Genomic DNA, 19,942 nt, shown 5'->3' on the forward strand with positions numbered 1-19,942 from the left:
TTCAACCTTCACCTCTTAATAGAGTGAAACGCGAGGTCCGGAATGCCGCGGGCTTTGCAAAATAAGGTTTCTGATTTCATTCAATTTCCTGAGATAAATATAGATTGAAGTTCATTCTAATTTATTTTAATATACTACAAAGTGTGAAATACTACAAAGTGAGACTTATAAAGGTCTCCAAGTGTAACTATCCACCTTATAAAGGTAGCAGGAAGGCGCTGGATGCAGGCCGCTACCAACCGGGCGATGTAGAAATATTGGGGGAAGCCTATGTCCAGCATTGGACGTCCTGTGGCTGAAATGATGATAATAATATCATGATCCTAATGCCACGACGCTGATTGTACCTAATTTTCCATCTAATTTCTTATGTACATCTTCTTCTTACTCTATCTTTTCTGTAAATAATGTGCACAAAACAAAGTCGGGTTATTATAACTCAAAAACATTTAGAACGGGACTATTCCNCCTTCGTAGATGTATTGATACTAGGCGAAAAACATCAAGCACTCGTAGACACCGGCGCCACAAGATCATACATCAACGACCAAGTGTACAGTAAATTCGTGAAAAGAAACCTGAAACCGAAAACAGTAAGCATAACAGCTAGCATGACAGATGGGCACACAACTCGAATTAAAGAAGCACTAGACTTGCAAATTAATATAAAAGGAAAAACAATTAACCACCAAGTGTTATATCATCCACAAATCAAGAGTATACTGATCGGCATGGACATATTAAATAGAATAGGAGCCAAAATAGAATGGCCCAAAGATAGCACCAAGCAAGAGGAACAAGTGGGAACAACGTCAAGAAAAACTACAGAAGTCAACATCGTACCTACATACGAAATGGCCGAAACACCGACAAGTAAGAAAAAACACAAGATTAAACTCACACACGAAAAACCAATCAAGAAAAAAGACTATTCACGGAACCCTAAAAGTCAAGAAGTAATAAATAAACAAGTAACACGCTTAAAACAAGAAACAAAGGAAGACTGGATCCAAAAGAAAATTCAAGAAATACAAAAAACCGGAAACAAGGACTATAAAATGTCAAACAGCAAATTATACAGGAAAATAATAAATCACGCATACGGACCAAGAAGAGAAACATCATCAGACTGGAAATTATGCATAAATAACAATGAAAAAAACCAGATTCTGAAAGAAAACCACGATACACCAACCGCAGGCCACCTAGGAACAGCAAAAACACTAAACAAAATATCACAGAGATATTATTGGCCCGGTATGTACAGAGATGCGTCAACGTACGTCAAGAACTGCAAAACCTGTCAAGCTAACAACGCACGCAAACCCTGGAAAGCGAACGTAGTGTCTACAAACCCGAGTAGACCACTACCCAGATCATCAAACCGGGCCACAGACTGGACCGAAATCCTCGAGGTCGACACCATCGACCACCCACAAGACCTGGACTGGCGCGAGACCGGCCCTGGAGAGGAGCCGACCCGAGCCGAGGACCAGACCAGGAGGCGGCCGGGGAGAAAGAAGAGGCGCGGCCAAATCCAGAACCAGCTGAACAAGGCCAGTAACGTTAATTACTCGTAGCTTAACTTTATACCTAAGTTAGGTTTCTAATAGATAGATACAAAGTACATAGTAATTGTCTAGTCAGTTCTCGTTAAAGTAAATTCATCAATATTAAAAACAAGTCGATAATACATAAGTATTAATTAACATTACATAACAACCCTGTATAATCTAGATCATTCAGTTCTTGAATTTAATCTCGTTAAATATCATATATCAATAACCTAAAAGTATTAATTAACATTACATAGCAACCCTGTACAATCTGGATCATTCAGTTCTTCAATTAAATCTCGTTAAATATCAACAAACTATAATTTATGGTTAAACAAACTTACCTTAAGTGAAGTTTGACCGTAATTATACGAGTCGCTGCATCCGAAGAGATTTTCATATTTACCAGGTAGTCCACTTCTCATTGTACTAGGCATCGAACATTTTAGAGCATACAATACAAAAAAGTACTTGTTGTGACTCGATATCGATATCGAGGACTTGCGCGGGGGGCGGTATCCGTGACGGCCGCATTGACGTTAGCTCCGCTGCATTTTGCTTTTTAAAAATAAACAAGCGCAAATTATCGCCCAGTTTGTGTGTCATGCATTCCCCGAGGTGTCGTGGTGGTGTCACGCATAGGATCAACACTTGAAGTGCAGGGAAATTGCGACTGTGAGACATTGAATGGATACATAGTGATCGGTGCAAACATTTATCATAAGTGTTGTGGCGGGTACATTGAACTCACAGCTGATCGGTTCAACGACCGTCCGTGCCACTGTATACACAGTTGTCAAATTTCGCTCGCTACGTAAGTGACACAGCGGCGCGGTTAGGTGGTCGTGGGATTAGCTAGCACTGACTGACGCAGGAACTGTGGGTTCAAATCTCAACACTCAAGATTTTTTTGGATTTTTTTTTTGTTTTTATTTTTGTCCTGTTTTTATCTACCACTATTTAATTCAACAAAATGTCGCCGAAAGGGAAGAAAAACAATAAGAACTGCAGTGGCTGCTTTAAAAAGATTGAGGACCGCAGGTTCCTGGTGTGCAGTTTGTGCCGGGACTCCTACGATTTAGAATGCGCTGGAGTTTCCGAGCAGCGCTTCTACAACACGCTGACCGGGGACCACCGGGCCAGTTGGAAGTGCGTCTCATGTAAGAGTCGTCAGCCGAAGTACATAGCCGCACGCTTTTGTACCTCTAAGTCGACCGGCAGTACACCAGCCAGGACTGGCAGAGCCTCCGTGCTCACAGTTCTGTAAGCTTTGCAAAGAAAAATCAATGCAAGGCGTTGACTTTGGAGTAGTTTCCGTCGAGCGGCTCCTATAGTAGCTCTGTCAGCCCAAACTGGTGCACCATAGCAAATGGAGCTTAAATAAGTGGCCGAATATATTACTCGGAGGATTTTAAACGTTAGACCCCACGTCGAGGTTGAAATGTGACTTAAGGCATAAAAGTTCTTTTTAGCTTTTTCACCGATCTGTTTAATGTGCTCGACAAAACTAAAGTTTTTCTCTAAAATTAGTCCGAGATAGCAAACAGATTCCCGTTTTTTAACAGTTATTTCATTGAATTTAATGCGAGGCAAAACTTTAAGATTACCCTTTAATAGAAGCTGATAAGTTTTGTGAGGGGCAAACTGCAAACGATTTCTGTCTCCCCATTGAGATATTAAATTCAAGCATGTATCCGCTAGATTTTCAAGCTTTGATCTAGTGTCAGCCTCTATTAAAAGGAGACCGTCATCAGCGTACCCGGTTAACGAGCAGCCTTCGGGTAATGGTAATGCTAGAAAATCATCGAAACCCAAATTCCAAAGGTAGGGCCCTAGGACCGATCCTTGGGGACAGCCGCGCGTGAGCACCTTTGATTCAGCATGATGGCCGAGTTTTAATTTAGTTGTACCGTTACAAAAGTACGAGTGCAGTAGTGAATATATATTACTATAGCATCCACGAACTTTCAGTTTTAAGAGCAGGATCGGCCACCAAGCATTGTCGAAGGCACCTGAAATGCGCGGGGTGCGCGGGGGGCGGTATCCGTGACGGCCGCATTGACGTTAGCTCCGCTGCATTTTGCTTTTTAAAAATAAACAAGCGCAAATTATCGCCCAGTTTGTGTGTCAGTGCATTCCCCGAGGTGTCGTGGTCGTGTCACGCATAGGATCAACACTTGAAGTGCAGGGAAATTGCGACTGTGAGACATTGAATGGATACATAGTGATCGGTGCAAACATTTATCATACATAAGTGTTGTGGCGGGTACATTGAACTCACAGCTGATCGGTTCAACGACCGTCCGTGCCACTGTATACACAGTTGTCAAATTTCGCTCGCTACGTAAGTGACACAGTGGCGCGGTTAGGTAATCGTGGGATTAGCTAGCACTGACTGACGCGGGAACTGTGGGTTCAAATCTCAACACTCAAGATTTTTTTTTGGATTTTTTTTTTTTGTTTTTATTTTTGTCCTGTTTTTATCTACAACTATTTAATTCAACAAAATGTCGCCGAAAGGGAAGAAAAACAATAAGAACTGCAGTGGCTGCTTTAAAAAGATTGAGGACCGCAGGTTCCTGGTGTGCAGTTTGTGCCGGGACTCCTACGATTTAGAATGCGCTGGAGTTTCCGAGCAGCGCTTCTACAACACGCTGACCGGGGACCACCGGGCCGGTTGGAAGTGCGTCTCATGTAAGAGTCGTCAGCCAAAGACGGACAACACAAACACGCCGGTCCGAGCTTCGCCTGAGCATGTCACGCAGCGGCGCGGCGCCTCTGAGCTCAGCCCCATGCAGCTCGACACCACCCTGCCGGAGCAGGGGCGCGGCGGCCTCAATGACACCGCGCTAAATGTAACTATCGAGGTGTCCGATATCCAGGCGCTCGCTTTCGAGATCAGACACTTCAGGGAGGTTTTCACTTCCGAGCTTCAGGCGTTGAGGGAGCAGATGGGCGCGCTGAAGGATGAGGTGTCTGCACTCTCCGGCAGATTGGACCGCTGNGTCTTTCCGTACAAAATGTCGCCCAAGGGAAAGAAGAACATTAAGAATTGCAGTGGCTGTCTAAAGAAAATTGAGGACCGGAGGTTCCTAGTGTGCAGCCTATGCCGGGACTCTTATGACCTGGTATGCGCTGGAGTTTCGGAGCAGCGCTTCTATAATACGCTGACCGGGGACCACCGGGCTAACTGGAGGTGCGTCTCGTGCAAGAGCAAGCAGCCCAAGACCGACAATACTAACACGCCGGTCCGAGCTTCGCCCGAGTACATCACGCAGCGACGCGGCGCCTCTGATCTCAGCCCCATGCAGCTGGACACCACCTTGCCGGAGCAGGGGCACGACGACCAAAATGACACCGCGCTAAATATGACCGTCGAGGTGTCGGACATCCAGGCGCTCACACTGGAGATCAGGCACTTCCGAGAGGTCTTCACTTCCGAGCTCCAGGCGTTGAGGGAGCAGATGGGCGCGCTTAAAGATGAGGTGTCGGCGCTGTCCGGCAGATTAGACCGCTGCGAGAGCCGCACGAGCGCTCTGGACAAGCGGATGGACACCATCGAGGTCTGCCTCACGGGCGTCGGGCACGCGAACGCGGAGCGCCTGGACGAGGTCGAAAAGAGGCTGGAGGCGGTGGGGCGCGTGCAGACAGAGGCGGGCACCGGCGCCGGGTCGGGAGTCGTCGCGGCGCTGGAGCGGACCGTCGCCGAGCTGAAGCTGGAGCTCAACGACCGCGACCAGGACGCGCTCCTCGCGGACCTGGAGATCGGGGGCCTCCCGGACGAGAAGGGCGAGAGCGTCTTTCACAGCGTCGCCGTGCTCGCCGGCCGCCTCGGGGTGACCCTGGAGGAGCGGGACGTCGTGTTCGCGGAGCGCGTGGGTGCGCCCCCGGCCGAGACCGGCGGGGCCCGCCCGCGCCGCGTGGTGGTGCGCCTGGCGCGCCGCCAGCTGCGCGACGACCTGCTGCGGGCCGCGCGCGTGCGTCGCGGCGCTACGGGCGAGGGTGGCGGCCGGGTGTACATCAGCGAGCGCCTGACTCGCTTCAATCGCCAGCTGTTTTATCGGGCGCGTGAGGAGTGTCGCAGGCAGCAGTGGAGGTACTCCTGGACGAGACGTGGACGTATATTCGTCCGCAGGAGTGATGGGTCCCAAGCCTTCTCGCTGAGATCACTCGACGACCTCTCAAGAGTGTTCGGCCAATCAAGGCCATGACTCTTTGGATCCTGTAAAAACGAATACTTATTTGAGCTTATTTCTATATTTGTTAATTTTAATCACTTATTATTCATAATTTTAATTAATGCCGGACTGCTTACCTATTTGAAATTTTTGTCAACATTGCAATGCCAGCTTATAGACTGCATTTATAATTTTTATCTCTGTGTGTTGGGTAACCTCAAATTAAAAACAAATTTAGACTTTTCTCAGTTGTTCCAAATAATTATATTAATATCATATACAGATTTTTCATACTCTAATAACGCTACATACAACAATAATCACACTATAATTACTTACAATAACACTATTTATATAAACATGTATCTGAGTTTTTATTATCCCATTATAGCACGGGCCTGGGGTTGAACAGGAACTTGTTAGTGGGACTTTTCAATGCAGGGTCTCTTTGTACCAAACATGAGGAGTTCATAGCAGCAATGGAGGACCTAGACCCAGACATAATGGCCATTAATGAGACTTGGCTGAGAGATGGGGAAGAAGACAGGGCCCCAACTCTTGTTGGGTATCGGCTCAGACATGTTCCTAGGCCGGATCATGTCAGGAGGGGACGTGGGGGGGGAGTGGGTTTTTACATCCGCAGAGGCTTGAATGTGAGGTTGTGTCCTCACCCCAACAAGGATTCATCAGTGGAACAGATGTGGATCTCTACACGCCTCCTTAACCAGAACATCATCATTGGTACAGCCTACAGACCTCCATGGCTTGACGTAGGGACATTTCTTGACGCCTTAACAGAGACAATCACATCCTTCACCAACGCAGATGGATTGATACTGTTGGGCGATTTCAACATAAACCTCCTAGACGTTGGCAATAGCAGATGCAGAGAGTTTCTTCAGTGCATTCATAGTCTCAATCTCACCCAGTTAGTGACCGAGCCTACCCACCACACTGACCATAGTGACACTCTCATCGACGTTATTTGCGCCGATGTGAAAGCTCTTGAAGTAGTGGTGAAGCACTCCCCTGATCTGGGTGGACATGCCATGCTACTGGGGGAATTCAAGATCAAGAAGGAAAAAATCAGGCCGCAGCGGGTAACTTACAGACCTTTTAAAGACATACTCCTAGACCAATTCAATCAGGACCTTAACGCCATTGACTGGAAGAGTCTCAATCACGTCAAAGATGTCAGCGAATATGCCGTGGCGTTCACGGGTTCTGTCATGGGTCTGATGGACCTGCATGCCCCTATAAGAACACGGAATTTTAAACGACCTCCGCACCCGTGGATAACTGATACCATAAGGGATATGATCCGAATCAGAGACGATTACCACAAGAAATACAAAAAATCGGGTTCCTCAGAACACAGGGCGGCCTACAAGGCGATGAAACACTTGGTTTTGGAGGCTATTGAGCGTGAAAAGACATGCTTTTTTACCAAAAATATCAACAATAACCTTCACAACTCGAAGAAACTTTGGAAGAACCTCAAAAGTACTGTCTTGCCAGATAAAAAGAAATCAGTCGAACTCCCACCATCGTTTAATAACCCTGATGTAATTAATAAACACTTTTTGAGCATGCCCGGTGGGGGCAAGGTGGATATATCTCAGCTGAGTTATTATGAATGTCATAGCCATGCTAACGCCTCAACCTTTTCCTTGCAGACTGTTAGTGAGGACCTGGTGTTAAAGACTATCAAGGGTCTTAAATCAAACGCGCGCGGGGACGATGGCCTATCGCTCGACATGATAATGCTCACTTTGCCTCAATCTTTGGAAGCGATTACGAATATGGTAAACAAATCAATTCTTGAGAGCACCTTTCCTGAGAGCTGGAAGGTGGCCTTAGTCAGACCTCTACCAAAAACTAGTCAGCCATCTACAGTAAACGAACTCCGGCCTATCAGTATTCTGCCATGCCTGTCAAAGATCCTGGAAAGAATAGTGTGTGATCAACTCACGCAGTACCTTGAGGAACGGGACATTCTTCCACACTACCAGTCCGGATTCCGTAAAGGGCATGGTACGGCAACTGCTCTCGCCGATGTAGTCGACAACTTGCTGGCTGCTCAGGATCGGGGCATGGTCACAATTGTATTATTGCTCGACTTTTCACGTGCCTTTGATTCTATCAACATCTCGCTCTTGTTGTCCAAATTGCACTATTATGGTCTCGACAACAGCTCTGTAAATTGGTTTCATAGTTATTTGTCTGGAAGAAAGCAGTATGTGGAACTGAAGCGGGGGGATGGCATTTCCCTGCGATCACAACCACAACTGGTGACTTGTGGGGTCCCCCAGGGCTCCATTCTAGGGCCAATACTATACATCTTATACAGTGCTGACATCATACACGGCATCAGACACTGTTACTATCACTTGTATGCGGACGATCTACAGATGTACCTTCCATTCGAGCCTGATAAGTGTGATAGAGCTGTGATCAGCGTAAATGATGACCTAAAGAGAATATCTGCTTGGTGCATTTCAAATGGTCTCAGCCTTAACCCTAAGAAATCCCAGCTCATACTCACGGGAACCCCTCAGAACATCGGAAAACTCGGGGATCGGTCTCTAAATATACAGATTGAAAGAGTGGACAGAGTCAGAAATCTGGGACTTGTTTTCGAAAACCAGTTGCGATTTGAAACCCATGTCACCGAATGCGCAAGAAGCTGCTTTTACCGCCTCAAAGTCCTGTACAAGCTAAGGTCATACCTGAGTGAGGGCCTGCGAATAGCACTGTGTGAGTCCCTTGTCCTCAGTAGGCTCAACTATTGTGACACTGTATACGGGCCCTGTCTCATGGCTAGGTCAGCCAAGCTGGTGCAGAGGGTGCAGAATGNTTATTTATTTAATTTTTCAATGCTTAAGTGTCCATTAGAATGAAAGGGTGCTTAATGTATTAAAAAAAATAGAAAATAATTATGATGGGTTAATGTTTTTGGGCGGTTTTTTAGGCGGTTTCTGACAATGTCCTTTATAGTCAAGTTTACATGTTCAATGAGTCGGATCATTGATGTTTATACCCATTCCCTTTGTCTCTCACCCTGATAGTGATGTGCTGAAACCGCTTTATGGCATTACTACTCGATAGGGGGTTTTTTATAAGTTTAGACAACAATAGTTCTGTTAAACCATAGTTCTGAACTGAACTCTAGTTCAAATAACAGAAAAATCATAGTTACATACATTAAGTGACTAACTTAGACTTCCTAAGAGAGACTTATGAAATTATAAAGAGCAATATCGAAAAGTCCAAATTCAGTTAATACTTTTTTTGAGAAGTAAACTGTAATAAAATTAACACTTTCAAAATTGCTTCCTTTAAATTCAGAGAAAAATTTAACAATTATTTATTAGTGAACCTTGACCTTTAGCTATTGTTCATTACATTACATTATTGAAAAAATTCCCGCTACAGATGATGAATCTATTCAGTAACCAGTTCTTATAAATCGATTCAGTAATCGAATGAAGTAATTGGTCACGTCCCTAGCCGGTGTTCAAAACAACTTCATTTATTATTCGTACGTGATGTTTAGTTGTTATTATTGTAGGTAGTGATAGGAACGTATGTCCCGCTAAGTTTGTATTACAGTTTACGAATGCTTTAGGCTCAGTTAGATGTTTATCTTCATTTTTATCTGTGTTCCCATCTATGAAAGTACTGTCTTCATCGTTTAGTGTTGTTGTTTTGGGAAAATAAGCTTTGTCATAATGATGTGAACTATTCGTATTTTACGGAACCTTGTTACATAATATTATCGCTACGGATGTAGTTTTGGCAATAACTTAATTATGGAAGTAGATTTTATAAGATATTTATTAAATTTTATTATTTTTATCTCATAACTTAATCATCATTATCAACATGAAGTCAAGTTTAACTAGGTATCATTTTGTTATGCAATTTTGTTTGAATAAACTTAATAATTATGTCAATAAAAAACACCACTCCCATTGCTAAAAAAAAAATATAATTTTCAATAGAAGACTTGATTTGATAGTCGCTCTGAACTCGTGAATCCAACCTCACGGAAAATTTATTCTGCAATTCCTTCTTTTAGTTCCACCTGAACTCCTAACATTTTACTTAAATTCGCCATAACGTCCAATTTATTACCGTCCCCTAATTACGATTCATTAAAAATTTTAAAAGGAGTTTTAAGAAGTGTCATTAGCTCTGAAACTTTGCACAATGGACACAATTGTGTCGTTATCTACAATTGATATTTAAGTTGATTTGAGACTATTGTAACTTTTAGACAAGCATTTATTGTTCAACATTTTCTGTCACCTTAAAATGGTAGCTATTTCTTTGAATTCGAAACTAAAAGTTTAAAGTAATAGATCAACTCTTCAGAGTTCTGAGACTCAAGACCCCTCAGAAAACAAATTAAGACGAGACATTTCTAAATGTATTTTCTTTGAATTCTAGGAGACTATTCTTCAATGTGCTTCGGAATTTTATCTTACTTGAAGCTCGGGTATGTCCTTGCAACCCTTTTCTTTCTCTGCTATCAATACTGTCAAATAAATAATTCAACTGTATATCGTGAAATCTAAAGCAACGTCTTCTGGCACCTATATCTTTTGGCCATAGTATTCCAGCTATTTTTCTAGCTTCAGCTTAATCTTTCGCTTCTCGGTTTCCTGTTCAGCAATTCGAGCTTTACTGTGAAAGACATAAGAAAACCAATTTAAGTATACCAGTCGGAACATTCCGTCGGTTCCCTTTCCGACTCGGTATCTAGAGTTGTTTTGTTTTAATTCTTCTATCTGAGAGGTTTCCCAACGTTTATTAACATTCGACTCCCAATTGTTTTACAAAAGAATTTTTGATGTTGCCCACAATATTGCTAACTCCCTGTTTATTTGATATGAATAACAATTTTGCCATTCAAGAACAAAATTGGTCTCTTTGTGCTTATTATAATTTAATCACAAATCACTATTAGGTTACAAAGTATCCATTACTTTATCCTCCCCTTTTGCATTCAAGAGCACATACTCATATCAATAAGATAGATTGATGGTTAAACGAGTATCTACTAACCTCGTTCTGACTGCAAAAACATTCCCTTTAAAGGGACGATCGCCAAAAACCTCTGGTCGTTTGAGGATATTTACTGCTAATGTGTGTATGGAACCGTCCAAACTGTCTGTAGTGACAGATCGAAAAAGGCCTCTGCTTATCTGCGGGCACATTACATTAACATAAACTTGAAATGGAAATCTGTGGCATTCAGGATAGCCTACATTTTGATTAGGTATACCCAATAGAGAAAGCTGTCAGTTAAAAAAGGTCCTGGAAAAAGCCAATATTTTTTGTAAGATACCAATCTCAAAAAGCATTTATTATGAGTCTAACCATTTCTCGGAATAATCTCTATTCCACAAATCGTTTTATCTGATAAGTTCATTCGAATTCAAAGCTTTATGCTCTTTAATATTTTGTCATCTCTAAGTAAATATCACAAATTACTGTAATATTAGGTACTAGCAGTATACTAACTCAGTAGACCCATAAACCAACCCATAAACTCACCGTATTCAATTGTAACCCTTGAGATAAAATATCACTTTCTTGTGTCAATTCCAGTTCACATTCATTTGGAGCTCATACATTTTTATTGATAAAACCTACGTTCAAATAATCTCTTGAGGCAAGATGGTAAGGTTTAGAACGGGATACTTTTATTTTTGGCGTTTGATTTAGTTGAACTGTGTTACTTCACTCAGTATTGTTCTGAATCCCCCACGTCAAGCTGTCGAGAGCTGGATTGTTGAAAAGTCTGGCTTTATTTGTAACTTCGTTGACGTTAAAAAGCTTAAGCTTCTCCATAAAATTTTAGTCACCTCATATTTAAGTTTTGCCTCGTGCTTTTCAGCAGCGGTAATTTTTTTGTAGTCTGACATTATATTGGAAAAGCTTTTATGTTAAAGTTTTTTAAGAAAACTTTTGCAAATTACTAACAGTTCTTTAATATTTTGAATATTTATTAGGGTCTATTTCGGGATTCGACTTAATTGGTACTTGACCTTGAGTATGTAATTACGGGCTGGCTTAAATTTAATATTGAGCAATGAACGATGTTATTTTCTATTTTAATCTCTATGATGTTCGCTGACAGATATTGATGTGTGCTACGTGTGAAACAAATAATTTCATAGGATTTAGGACTGGGACGTGTATTTGGCGAATTTTTTAAAGTCAGATTTACATCTCACGTAAGCCCGATCCTCGCAAATAAATCCGTCAGTGTTTTTTACGTTTGTACGATATGCAAAGCCTTTGTAAATCTGTCGAGGTGCAGCCAAATTTATTCCAATCTATTAAATATTTCAGAACACATTCCCTTATCCAGAAAGAAATGTACGCTACGACTGTGTGTGGTGCTTTTGGTGCTATGAAGAATCAATGAATGTTGTAATTCAACCTTGATAAATATTATCCTCTGTATTTTTTTTTTACATTTAAAGTTCCCTGTGAATAGAATCTAAGTTAGACGTCTTTTGTATTTATTTAGATTAAATAAAGTTCTCTTGAATGCCTTAAAAATGCATGTTAGGTACGATATGTTATATTTAGGTTATTTTATTGATTTAAGGAAAGTACGCGAAGATGCTTATTTCTGTTCAATTTAGTTTTAATTGTAATAAAATATAGTTATTTTAATGTTCATATTTTTCATTTCACTTTCATTTATTCGACTGACTGTATTGTGTCAGTTTGCAACTGTGTCCACGTGGGAATGTGTCTGATTGAAAATGTGTCCCGTTGAAATTGTGTCCCGTTGGAACTAAATCCTTTTTCTGGATTACGATATACGATCACGAACTCCAAATTGCAAAATATTCAGCCATGAGTACTTAATAAACGGTGTTACGAGTATCCGTACATTTCACTCTCGATGACTATTCCCGCCGGTTGCCCATCAACTTTAATATTGCCCTGCCGACCGCTGTGCAAACTGCAATAAGCCAAACAGACCGGCGTAGTTCGGCCGAGGCATGATCTGACGCAGTTCCCAAGCCTTTATTGCTAAAAGCCGGGTTTACACTGGACGGGAATTGACGTTGAACTATCCGGGATAGAAATGCAGAGATAAAATACTCGTACCTAAACCAGAGGCTATAAAAGCTTTTCACATGATGAAGGGGTGCCTAATTGTACAGCTAGGAACAACACTAGGATATTATGCAAAAAATTAATTTGTAATTCAATAAACTAACTGAGCTTTGGTGAGCTTTAAGGAATGTTAATATGCCAATGGACCAGCGAGGTTCTGGAATGGAAATCATGTAGCGTAGGACTTCATGGTCGGAAGGCCCTGGATACGGGCTATTTGTAACGGTTAACCGGCCTATCTGATAATAATCATTGGGGAAGGCCTATGTTCAGGTCATGTGGACATCTTGTGACTGAAATGTTGAAGTGAGCTTTACTGACTCTATTTCTCTATAACGATATAGCATTTGAACATTAACATTTGAAACCACAAAAAATAATTAAATTTTCATCCACTTCACAATTTACAGTCCCATAGTACGTGTCAAATTAAAAGCATCCATCCTATTTCGGAGCTCCATCGCTACCAATAAAAGGTGGGTTAATACCGATCGATTCCTACATCGCATCGTGACTAAACTACAAAACGGCACTTGTAAACGTTCTATTAGAATTCCATGGGCGATACAGAGATGGGCATTTTGGGAAGACTTTATTTTTTATGACGTGAGTTTAGGACCGTATACGGTTTTCGCGGAAGACTTATTGGGAATTACATACATAAGTATCATTTCTGGAAACGAATGTTGCCCAACTTCCGCAATAATTGGCTAATTCGTTTGACCCACAAGGAAGCTGTAAGCAAGTTAGATTTATCCGTACACAAAACTGAATTAACTGATTAACTGACCTTTTACTTACTCGTATGACAAGCCTATGATTCTTGATGTAGTACGTAGCTATTATTGAGATAAAAAGGATTATGCTATTTTCGCTATATATTTGGAACAATTATTAGTTCCTGTTGTGTAAATTAGGTATGGGATCGTTACTTATTTTCGCCCTACCAATGCTTTGAAAAGAACGTTTGGCAAGTGTTTAAAAGTTTATCACAATAAACTCTGACAGAGCCGTCTGCCGGTTGAAAAATAAATAAAAGTCTCAATATCAATGCAAAAATTCCCAATAAATGGGCAACTCCTATCTTATTTATAGCATCAAATCGTTGATTCCTCCATATTTTAAATTCAATTCCGTATTTCTGTAACGCTTAATGATAAATCATTCGATTCGGAAGCAAGCATCGGAATAAAACAGAATGGTTGAATGTAATCGATTTATGATTTTGCATCGATATCGTTATAAAGTGACGAGACGCGGACGGAATCCAATAGATGGTAATAAATAATGGAGTTCCGCGACTGGAATACATTTTTATTTTCTAGACAGAACACACTTGAAACATGCGCTTAAAAAACCTTTTTTGTCTATTTCTTTTGTATAAAAATGCCTTTAATGATACAAATTCTCATATTATTATGCTTCATATTATTAATATTTTCAGTACTTCTTGTTTGCTTACCTTTCTTTTTCTTTTTTTTTTATGGCAACTAAACCTCTCTGGGAAGTTTATTTCTGCCAATGTCGAGTGAAAATTGTCATAGTTATCAATAGAACGTGGGTGTTTCAGTTCTATTGATTTTTCATGGATTCAGTGGAGTTAAGTATGCCCGTAAGCAGGTTTCAAGACGCCACCGGGTCCAAAGCGGGTTGTTCATACGACAACCCACTCGACACTCGATGCGCGCTCAATCAATTCGAAGTATTTCAATGTTTTTTATAATTTATCACTTCACTGCACTTTAGAACACAAAATAACACCAAATTTGTACACTAATATCCATTAAATAATAAATTGAAACCATTAAAACAGATCGACCATGCTTCCCGTTCAACTACCCTCCAAGGAATCCCGCTTACCTTTCTTCTTTTAAAATTGCATCTTGGAGAGCCGTCACAATTTTTTTTCCTTATTTGGAAAAGTACAGCTTTTTCATTTACCTATCATTCTTTTAGTATAATGTGACTGTCAGTTTGTGTGTAACAAAAAAGATATCTTTCTATTTATTGGCCTTCCTAAACAATATTTAAACACAAACCTTTTACTATTTAGGCACAATTTTCCATTCATTACGTTTCTTTGGCCTCGTTGCCTATTCAAAACATTCTTTAAACTGGAACAATTTCCCTTACAAATTGTATAATGGCTTATTCTTTTCAGGTCCCGATCAATTGCCTTTCAATCCGAATTTAAATGGACCGTTTCTATTTATTTTTTCCTTTTAGTTGTAGGAAAATCTTCTTCGGACTACGTAGGCACTGAAAATAAAAACCCAGCGGTCGTCGTTCTAGCCGTGCGTACATTTTCTATTAGCTCGGGTCTCGGAGTTTTATAATAGAAACATGGGTAAAAAGAACAATGTTAGCGGTCAAATAAATTAGTCGGATAGTAAAGAAGTTAGTAAAAACTTGATTTTTCACGTGGAAACATGTTCCACCTCAGGACCTTTTCCTAGCCGAGCGACAGCTCTTACAAAAGTAGGTAAATGTGTTTGAAGATAAGTTTTTATAAATTAAAAAACCTAAGAAATATTAATAAAACTAAGTTTCAAAACATTTTTTACAACTATCGCTGCCACTTTTGCCTATTACCTCCTGTAACAAAGCTGAAATTCAAACAGATTCAACCCACTCAGGCATGAAACGGCTCGATTGTCATTTGTCGAACGTTAGGCATTTTCATTTCACATTAGCTCCATCACAGTCATTTCCAATCCGGAATTTTGGCTAATCCACGTCATACCTATGCCGTATCCCGGATAGGCGCTCGGGATGCATTTCAGGAACAACTGATAAGAATTTGTGTGCAATTGCGCCGGTTTCCGGGATTAACTTTGAAATGTACGGCGTGGTTCACCATTACTCTTGCGCTGGAGTGTTTTTGGGATTGTAATTTTGCGGAAAATATTGTGTGCCTTTGTAGTCGGGTATTATGCATGACTCGGATAGATCACTTGGGTGGATAAGAATAGAAGTGGGTGTGTTTTATGCTAAGTAGAATTCAGCATCATAAACGTAACGAACATTAAAGCGTTTTCAGACTTACTTTTATTTATTTATTTGAACACCAGCAAGGTTACATTGAGGCTTCACAAAAGTAATTTTTATTCTATACTTCCAAAGATTTGTTGAGATCTTGAGACAATACCTTAATCATGATCAGAGGTGGAATTGTGTAAAGTAATCGTTATCATTTGACAGTTCATAACATACGATTATTCTGTCAAACGCTTTGTTTAACGGATTTTATCGTACGTACGGATTTTAACTGTCAAATGATTACGATTGCTTTACACAATTCTACCTCAGTTGTTCAGTTACCATAATATTAATCGCTAATAACATGTTCCGAAGTGAGGGCCTGCGAATAGCACTGTGTGAGTCCCTTGTCCTCAGTAGGCTCAACTATTGTGACACTGTATACGGGCCCTGTCTCATGGCTAGGTCAGACAAGCTGGTGCAGAGGGCGCAGAATGCTTGTGCCCGTTTCTGCTTTACGGTGCCACCCCGAGCACATGTCACCCCATTTCTCAACGCTGCAAACATGATGAAAATGGCGGCTCGTAGGAGACTACATCTCGCAACAATGATGTTTGGTATCATTACTACGCAGAGGCCTAAGTACCTATATGAAAAGCTAGACTGGGCTAGGAATAGGGAAGGACGCACCAGAAGGGCTTGCACACACATTTTTGCCACTCCAAGGCACCGCTCCATGGCGTTTCGCGGCTCTTTCAGATTCGCTGCTACTCGGTGCTGGAACGACCTGCCACCCCCTTTGCGCAATCTGCCAACAAAAGATACTTTTAGAAAAAACTTAAAAAAACACTTAATCACGTCACAGAAGGCTAACAGACATTAATAGTTGAAATTAATAGTTTTCCAACAGTATAGCATTTACCTGAATGTCATCGACGCTCTCATCGGGTTGGCGGGTCGATCCCATCGCATACGAACTGAGCGCTGATTGAATACTGGGGCCGCTTTAACATGTTCCCCGCTTCGGCCGACGTCTGGGCGCGCCCTATGATTGAAACCAAACACAGCGTTAACCTTAGTTGGTCCTTGGTGATAGATTTAATCATAATATCGATACACTTTAAATTGCACAATTGCCAACAGTCACCAGGGGTTTATGCGCGTCATGTACATCGTGCTCGTCAGTATTGCTCTCACAGCATGCCGCCTTGTATTGTCGTGGCAGCGGCCCCTCGAGATGTGAGCTCGATGATACACGCAACTATGCAAGGGTCTTGCTGCATTCATGGCCAACTTTGTTGTAGGGGTGACTACTACCACTACGCCACATCACCACCACCTTTTCTAACGTGGCAAAACGTGTAAAATTTAACATTATGGTTGAGGGTGAACGGAGAGCGGAAGGAAAATAAAATGACAATTGACTATTTTTTTTTTTTTCTTCCTTCCGTTCGCTCCGCACTCGGCTGCAAACTGCTACAGACATGTATCTTGTATCGTTATTTTATTGTTTTTACCGTTATATTATTTTGTTGTTTGTTTCTAAAGGTTCAACCATTCATAAAAGCTTACCTCTCTTCATTACTTTGTTTTGTCTTTTGGAACAGCTGTGAACCTTCCCGGTCTATTGTTGTGATTAAAGTAAAAATATAATATTTTTACTTTAATTACAACTTGAACTGGAACTTGATTTGCTAGGCGCAATTTGTAATCGCAAACCAGTCGTAAAATGGGCGGAACGGCGGGGGGGCGCCACCGTCGTTCAAGTAAATAGTTTTAACGTGGCGAATAGCGGAACATGCGATTCGGTATTGACGGTGGCGTCCCCCTGTTAGTGTCTCGGGTGTGGCATTTCTTAATACATTAGTTTTTAGTTAATTTAGTTTTTGATTCTGTTTAGTTTTGTGTTAATATTGTTTTCTTTTTTTGTTTTGTTTTTTTTTCTCTCTCTTTTTTGTGATCACCGTCCATAACGCCCCCTGTTGCGCGCCTTCTTGACTGGTAGCCTCAATATGGTCCCGGTCAAGAGGGTGCGCAATCCGCAATCTTCATCGTGTTGGTTCCCGCTGAAAACCAGCTTCTCGACATGGCGCTTGTTATGTCGCAAATATAGCTGAGCGGACGCCTCTTCAGCATAGCTTGTAGTTTAATGTTATATGTACTGTATTTTTATTTTATTTTTCTATGCTGAATAAAGTATTCTTATTCTTAATAGAATACACCGATGGTGGTGGAGTATCTACCTATAAACGGCGTGGAGTGCATGGTGAATTAAAATGAGGTGATTGCATAGTATTTAAATTAGGTAGAACTTTTTGGCTACTTTGCGTATCACGAACTACTATTAGACACTGACTGCACCTAAATGACTTGTGTGTTGAATAACATTCCATCCATATGCCTACTGACGATGAATGAATGAAGTTGTAACAGCTGCAGCATTATGAAGTTTTGCCATCAAAGGTAAAAACAAGGACTCTCAAGTGTACGAGTATGCTAATACATTTCATTATTACGAAACAACTGAAAGCTACGAACTTACGAACGCTTTGCAATTTATGAACAAATCGAGGCTGTAAATCAAGAACTCGGTAAACGACTAGAAGTTTTGTACAAAGTTTGCGGATCAAGTTAACGGGTTTCGGGATATTGTTTCTTAGCGTATTGGGAGGTATTTAACCCTAAAATCTTCCATCAAATTAGGCAAAGGGACCCTAAATGGGACCAATCCTCCGATGCATCTTTTGTTTAGGAATCCGCCGAATCCGTTAGTTACTGCTTCGTCCGTTTCAGCCGAATGACGTCCACTGCTGGACAAAAACCTCTTAGTTGTGGTCTAAAAGGAACTTCACCTTTTGTTCCTACCCTTACACCTCCCGTGTAGCAAGATAATATGTGTCTGCCTATAAAACTGAGCTCCTCCATTTGCCTCTGAGAAGTTAGAGGGTCGTGCTCCTTACAGTGGACACTAAAATATGACCTGATGATGATACAACCCTAAGACTAAGTAGGTACATTTTTTTAAACAAAAAAGCACCTGTCATAACTTGATAAGACGCTGCAGCGTTTAACTTAATGCGTCTTTTCCGTTCATAATGTACATATTTGTTGATAACTGCCGAAATCGTCTAAATGTTAAACTTCTTATTCTTGAAGAGCTACATTGACTTAACTTTCAAAGGCCAGACAACTAAATTCGTAACTCAGTTGAGTGTTCTCAGCCGCGCTTGAACTATTCACTTTGTGCACTAAACTGCAGTTTTATTGTTATTCCTGAAGAATACACAACTTAGAACTGAAGGTGGAACGTTTTCTATCTGATGTAAATGCTAGAAGATTTATTTAGCTTTTTAGTTAGATACCTTTTTTTACTTTGACTAAAAATTAAACCAATCAACCCTGAACGATAGTATTAAAAGTACTCACAGTTAATAATTAATGAGAGAAGAGAAAATAACAAGGATTTTTTGAGAAATATAAGTATTTTCGTCATTGTTTAACTTAACTGTTCTAAAGATAGAGTATGGCCACAGAATAAGTACTGTATGGCTGTCTAATTTTTCTTTATTACTCCACGTGAACCTTGAAACAAGAACCTTGATTTGTGAACACGATTTGGGCAACTCGTAATTACAGAACATTTTAATTTTGTCCCTTGAGAGACAAGAACCAATGACCGTGTTTAGGAAAGCCACCTCAGTTTGACTATGAGTTTCTTGCACCACTCATAAATATCAACAACAAATTATATTATGTACGAGTATAGTGGTGTAGATGACCTTATGAGGCCCACCAACTATGTTGTATACTACTCACGGCTTATTTTGACAATAGCCGTTCAATGAGTAAATATTATTCAATTCCTGAGGTTGTACCTTTCAACAAAAGAAGCGGAATCGCCATAAAATTGATACTCATTCTTCCATCACATTCAGTTGGCGGTTTCATAATTGCCGTAATCGCATTATGGATGGAACAGGTGATTTCCACTCCATGAGACAGTCAATTAAACGGCATTCAATGAGTTAATACAGCTTTAAATCCGAGGATTTCATAATTTAATAATCTGATCAGTGTTTTTCA

The 19,942-nt window shown here is 40.9% G+C and overlaps 3 protein-coding genes across 10 annotated transcripts; 2 read left to right on the top strand and 1 right to left on the bottom strand.

Moving 5' to 3' along the window:
- The first annotated feature begins 505 nt into the window (after positions 1 to 505).
- LOC114352997 (uncharacterized) lies at positions 506 to 1,696 on the top strand. The gene is made up of 2 exons (XM_028304780.1): positions 506 to 1,602; positions 1,638 to 1,696. Exon 1 carries the CDS (start codon positions 612 to 614, stop codon positions 1,578 to 1,580), a length of 969 nt encoding a protein of 322 aa, XP_028160581.1. The 5' UTR covers positions 506 to 611; the 3' UTR covers positions 1,581 to 1,602; positions 1,638 to 1,696.
- A 1,891-nt stretch (positions 1,697 to 3,587) lies between these two features.
- On the top strand, positions 3,588 to 5,776 carry LOC114353000 (uncharacterized). The gene is made up of 2 exons (XM_028304785.1): positions 3,588 to 4,560; positions 5,074 to 5,776. Exons 1-2 carry the CDS (start codon positions 4,064 to 4,066, stop codon positions 5,765 to 5,767), a joined length of 1,191 nt encoding a protein of 396 aa, XP_028160586.1. The 5' UTR covers positions 3,588 to 4,063; the 3' UTR covers positions 5,768 to 5,776.
- On the bottom strand, positions 5,241 to 17,958 carry LOC114353001 (uncharacterized). 8 transcript variants are annotated; one of them, XR_003655907.1, is made up of 5 exons: positions 17,007 to 17,958; positions 16,782 to 16,904; positions 16,550 to 16,667; positions 7,714 to 7,930; positions 5,241 to 5,778 (listed from the first exon to the last, which is right to left on the bottom strand). XR_003655907.1 is itself a non-coding variant. In XM_028304789.1 (4 exons), exons 1-4 carry the CDS (start codon positions 17,144 to 17,146, stop codon positions 7,877 to 7,879), a joined length of 435 nt encoding a protein of 144 aa, XP_028160590.1. In that variant the 5' UTR covers positions 17,147 to 17,958; the 3' UTR covers positions 7,642 to 7,876. The 8 variants fall into 8 exon arrangements, 5 of the variants coding, with proteins under 5 accessions (XP_028160590.1, XP_028160587.1, XP_028160591.1 ...); XR_003655905.1 differs by having other exon boundaries at positions 5,506 to 5,778; positions 7,714 to 8,590; positions 16,357 to 16,667; XR_003655906.1 differs by lacking the exon at positions 5,241 to 5,778 and adding an exon at positions 8,464 to 8,590 and having other exon boundaries at positions 7,849 to 7,930; positions 16,357 to 16,667.
- Positions 17,959 to 19,942: the final 1,984 nt, after the last annotated feature.

The sequence above is a fragment of the Ostrinia furnacalis genome, unplaced genomic scaffold, assembly GCF_004193835.3.
Source record: "Ostrinia furnacalis isolate ACB-3 unplaced genomic scaffold, ASM419383v2 OfSCF1533, whole genome shotgun sequence".
NCBI lineage: Eukaryota > Metazoa > Arthropoda > Insecta > Lepidoptera > Crambidae > Ostrinia > Ostrinia furnacalis.

What these genes read in the sequence shown, in the direction of transcription:
- LOC114352997 (XM_028304780.1), top strand. Translation starts at nt 612, where the DNA reads ATGACAGATGGGCACACAACTCGAATTAAAGAAGCACTAGACTTGCAA.
- LOC114353000 (XM_028304785.1), top strand. Translation starts at nt 4,064, where the DNA reads ATGTCGCCGAAAGGGAAGAAAAACAATAAGAACTGCAGTGGCTGCTTT.
- LOC114353001 (XM_028304786.1), bottom strand. Translation starts at nt 17,146, where the DNA reads ATGAATGCAGCAAGACCCTTGCATAGTTGCGTGTATCATCGAGCTCAC. An exon ending in ATGACGCGCATAAACCCCTG is followed by an intron (nt 16,905 to 17,006) that starts GTGACTGTTGGC and finishes TTTCAATCATAG; the next exon opens with GGCGCGCCCAGACGTCGGCC. An exon ending in AGAGCGTCGATGACATTCAG is followed by an intron (nt 16,668 to 16,781) that starts GTAAATGCTATA and finishes TTTTGTTGGCAG; the next exon opens with ATTGCGCAAAGGGGGTGGCA.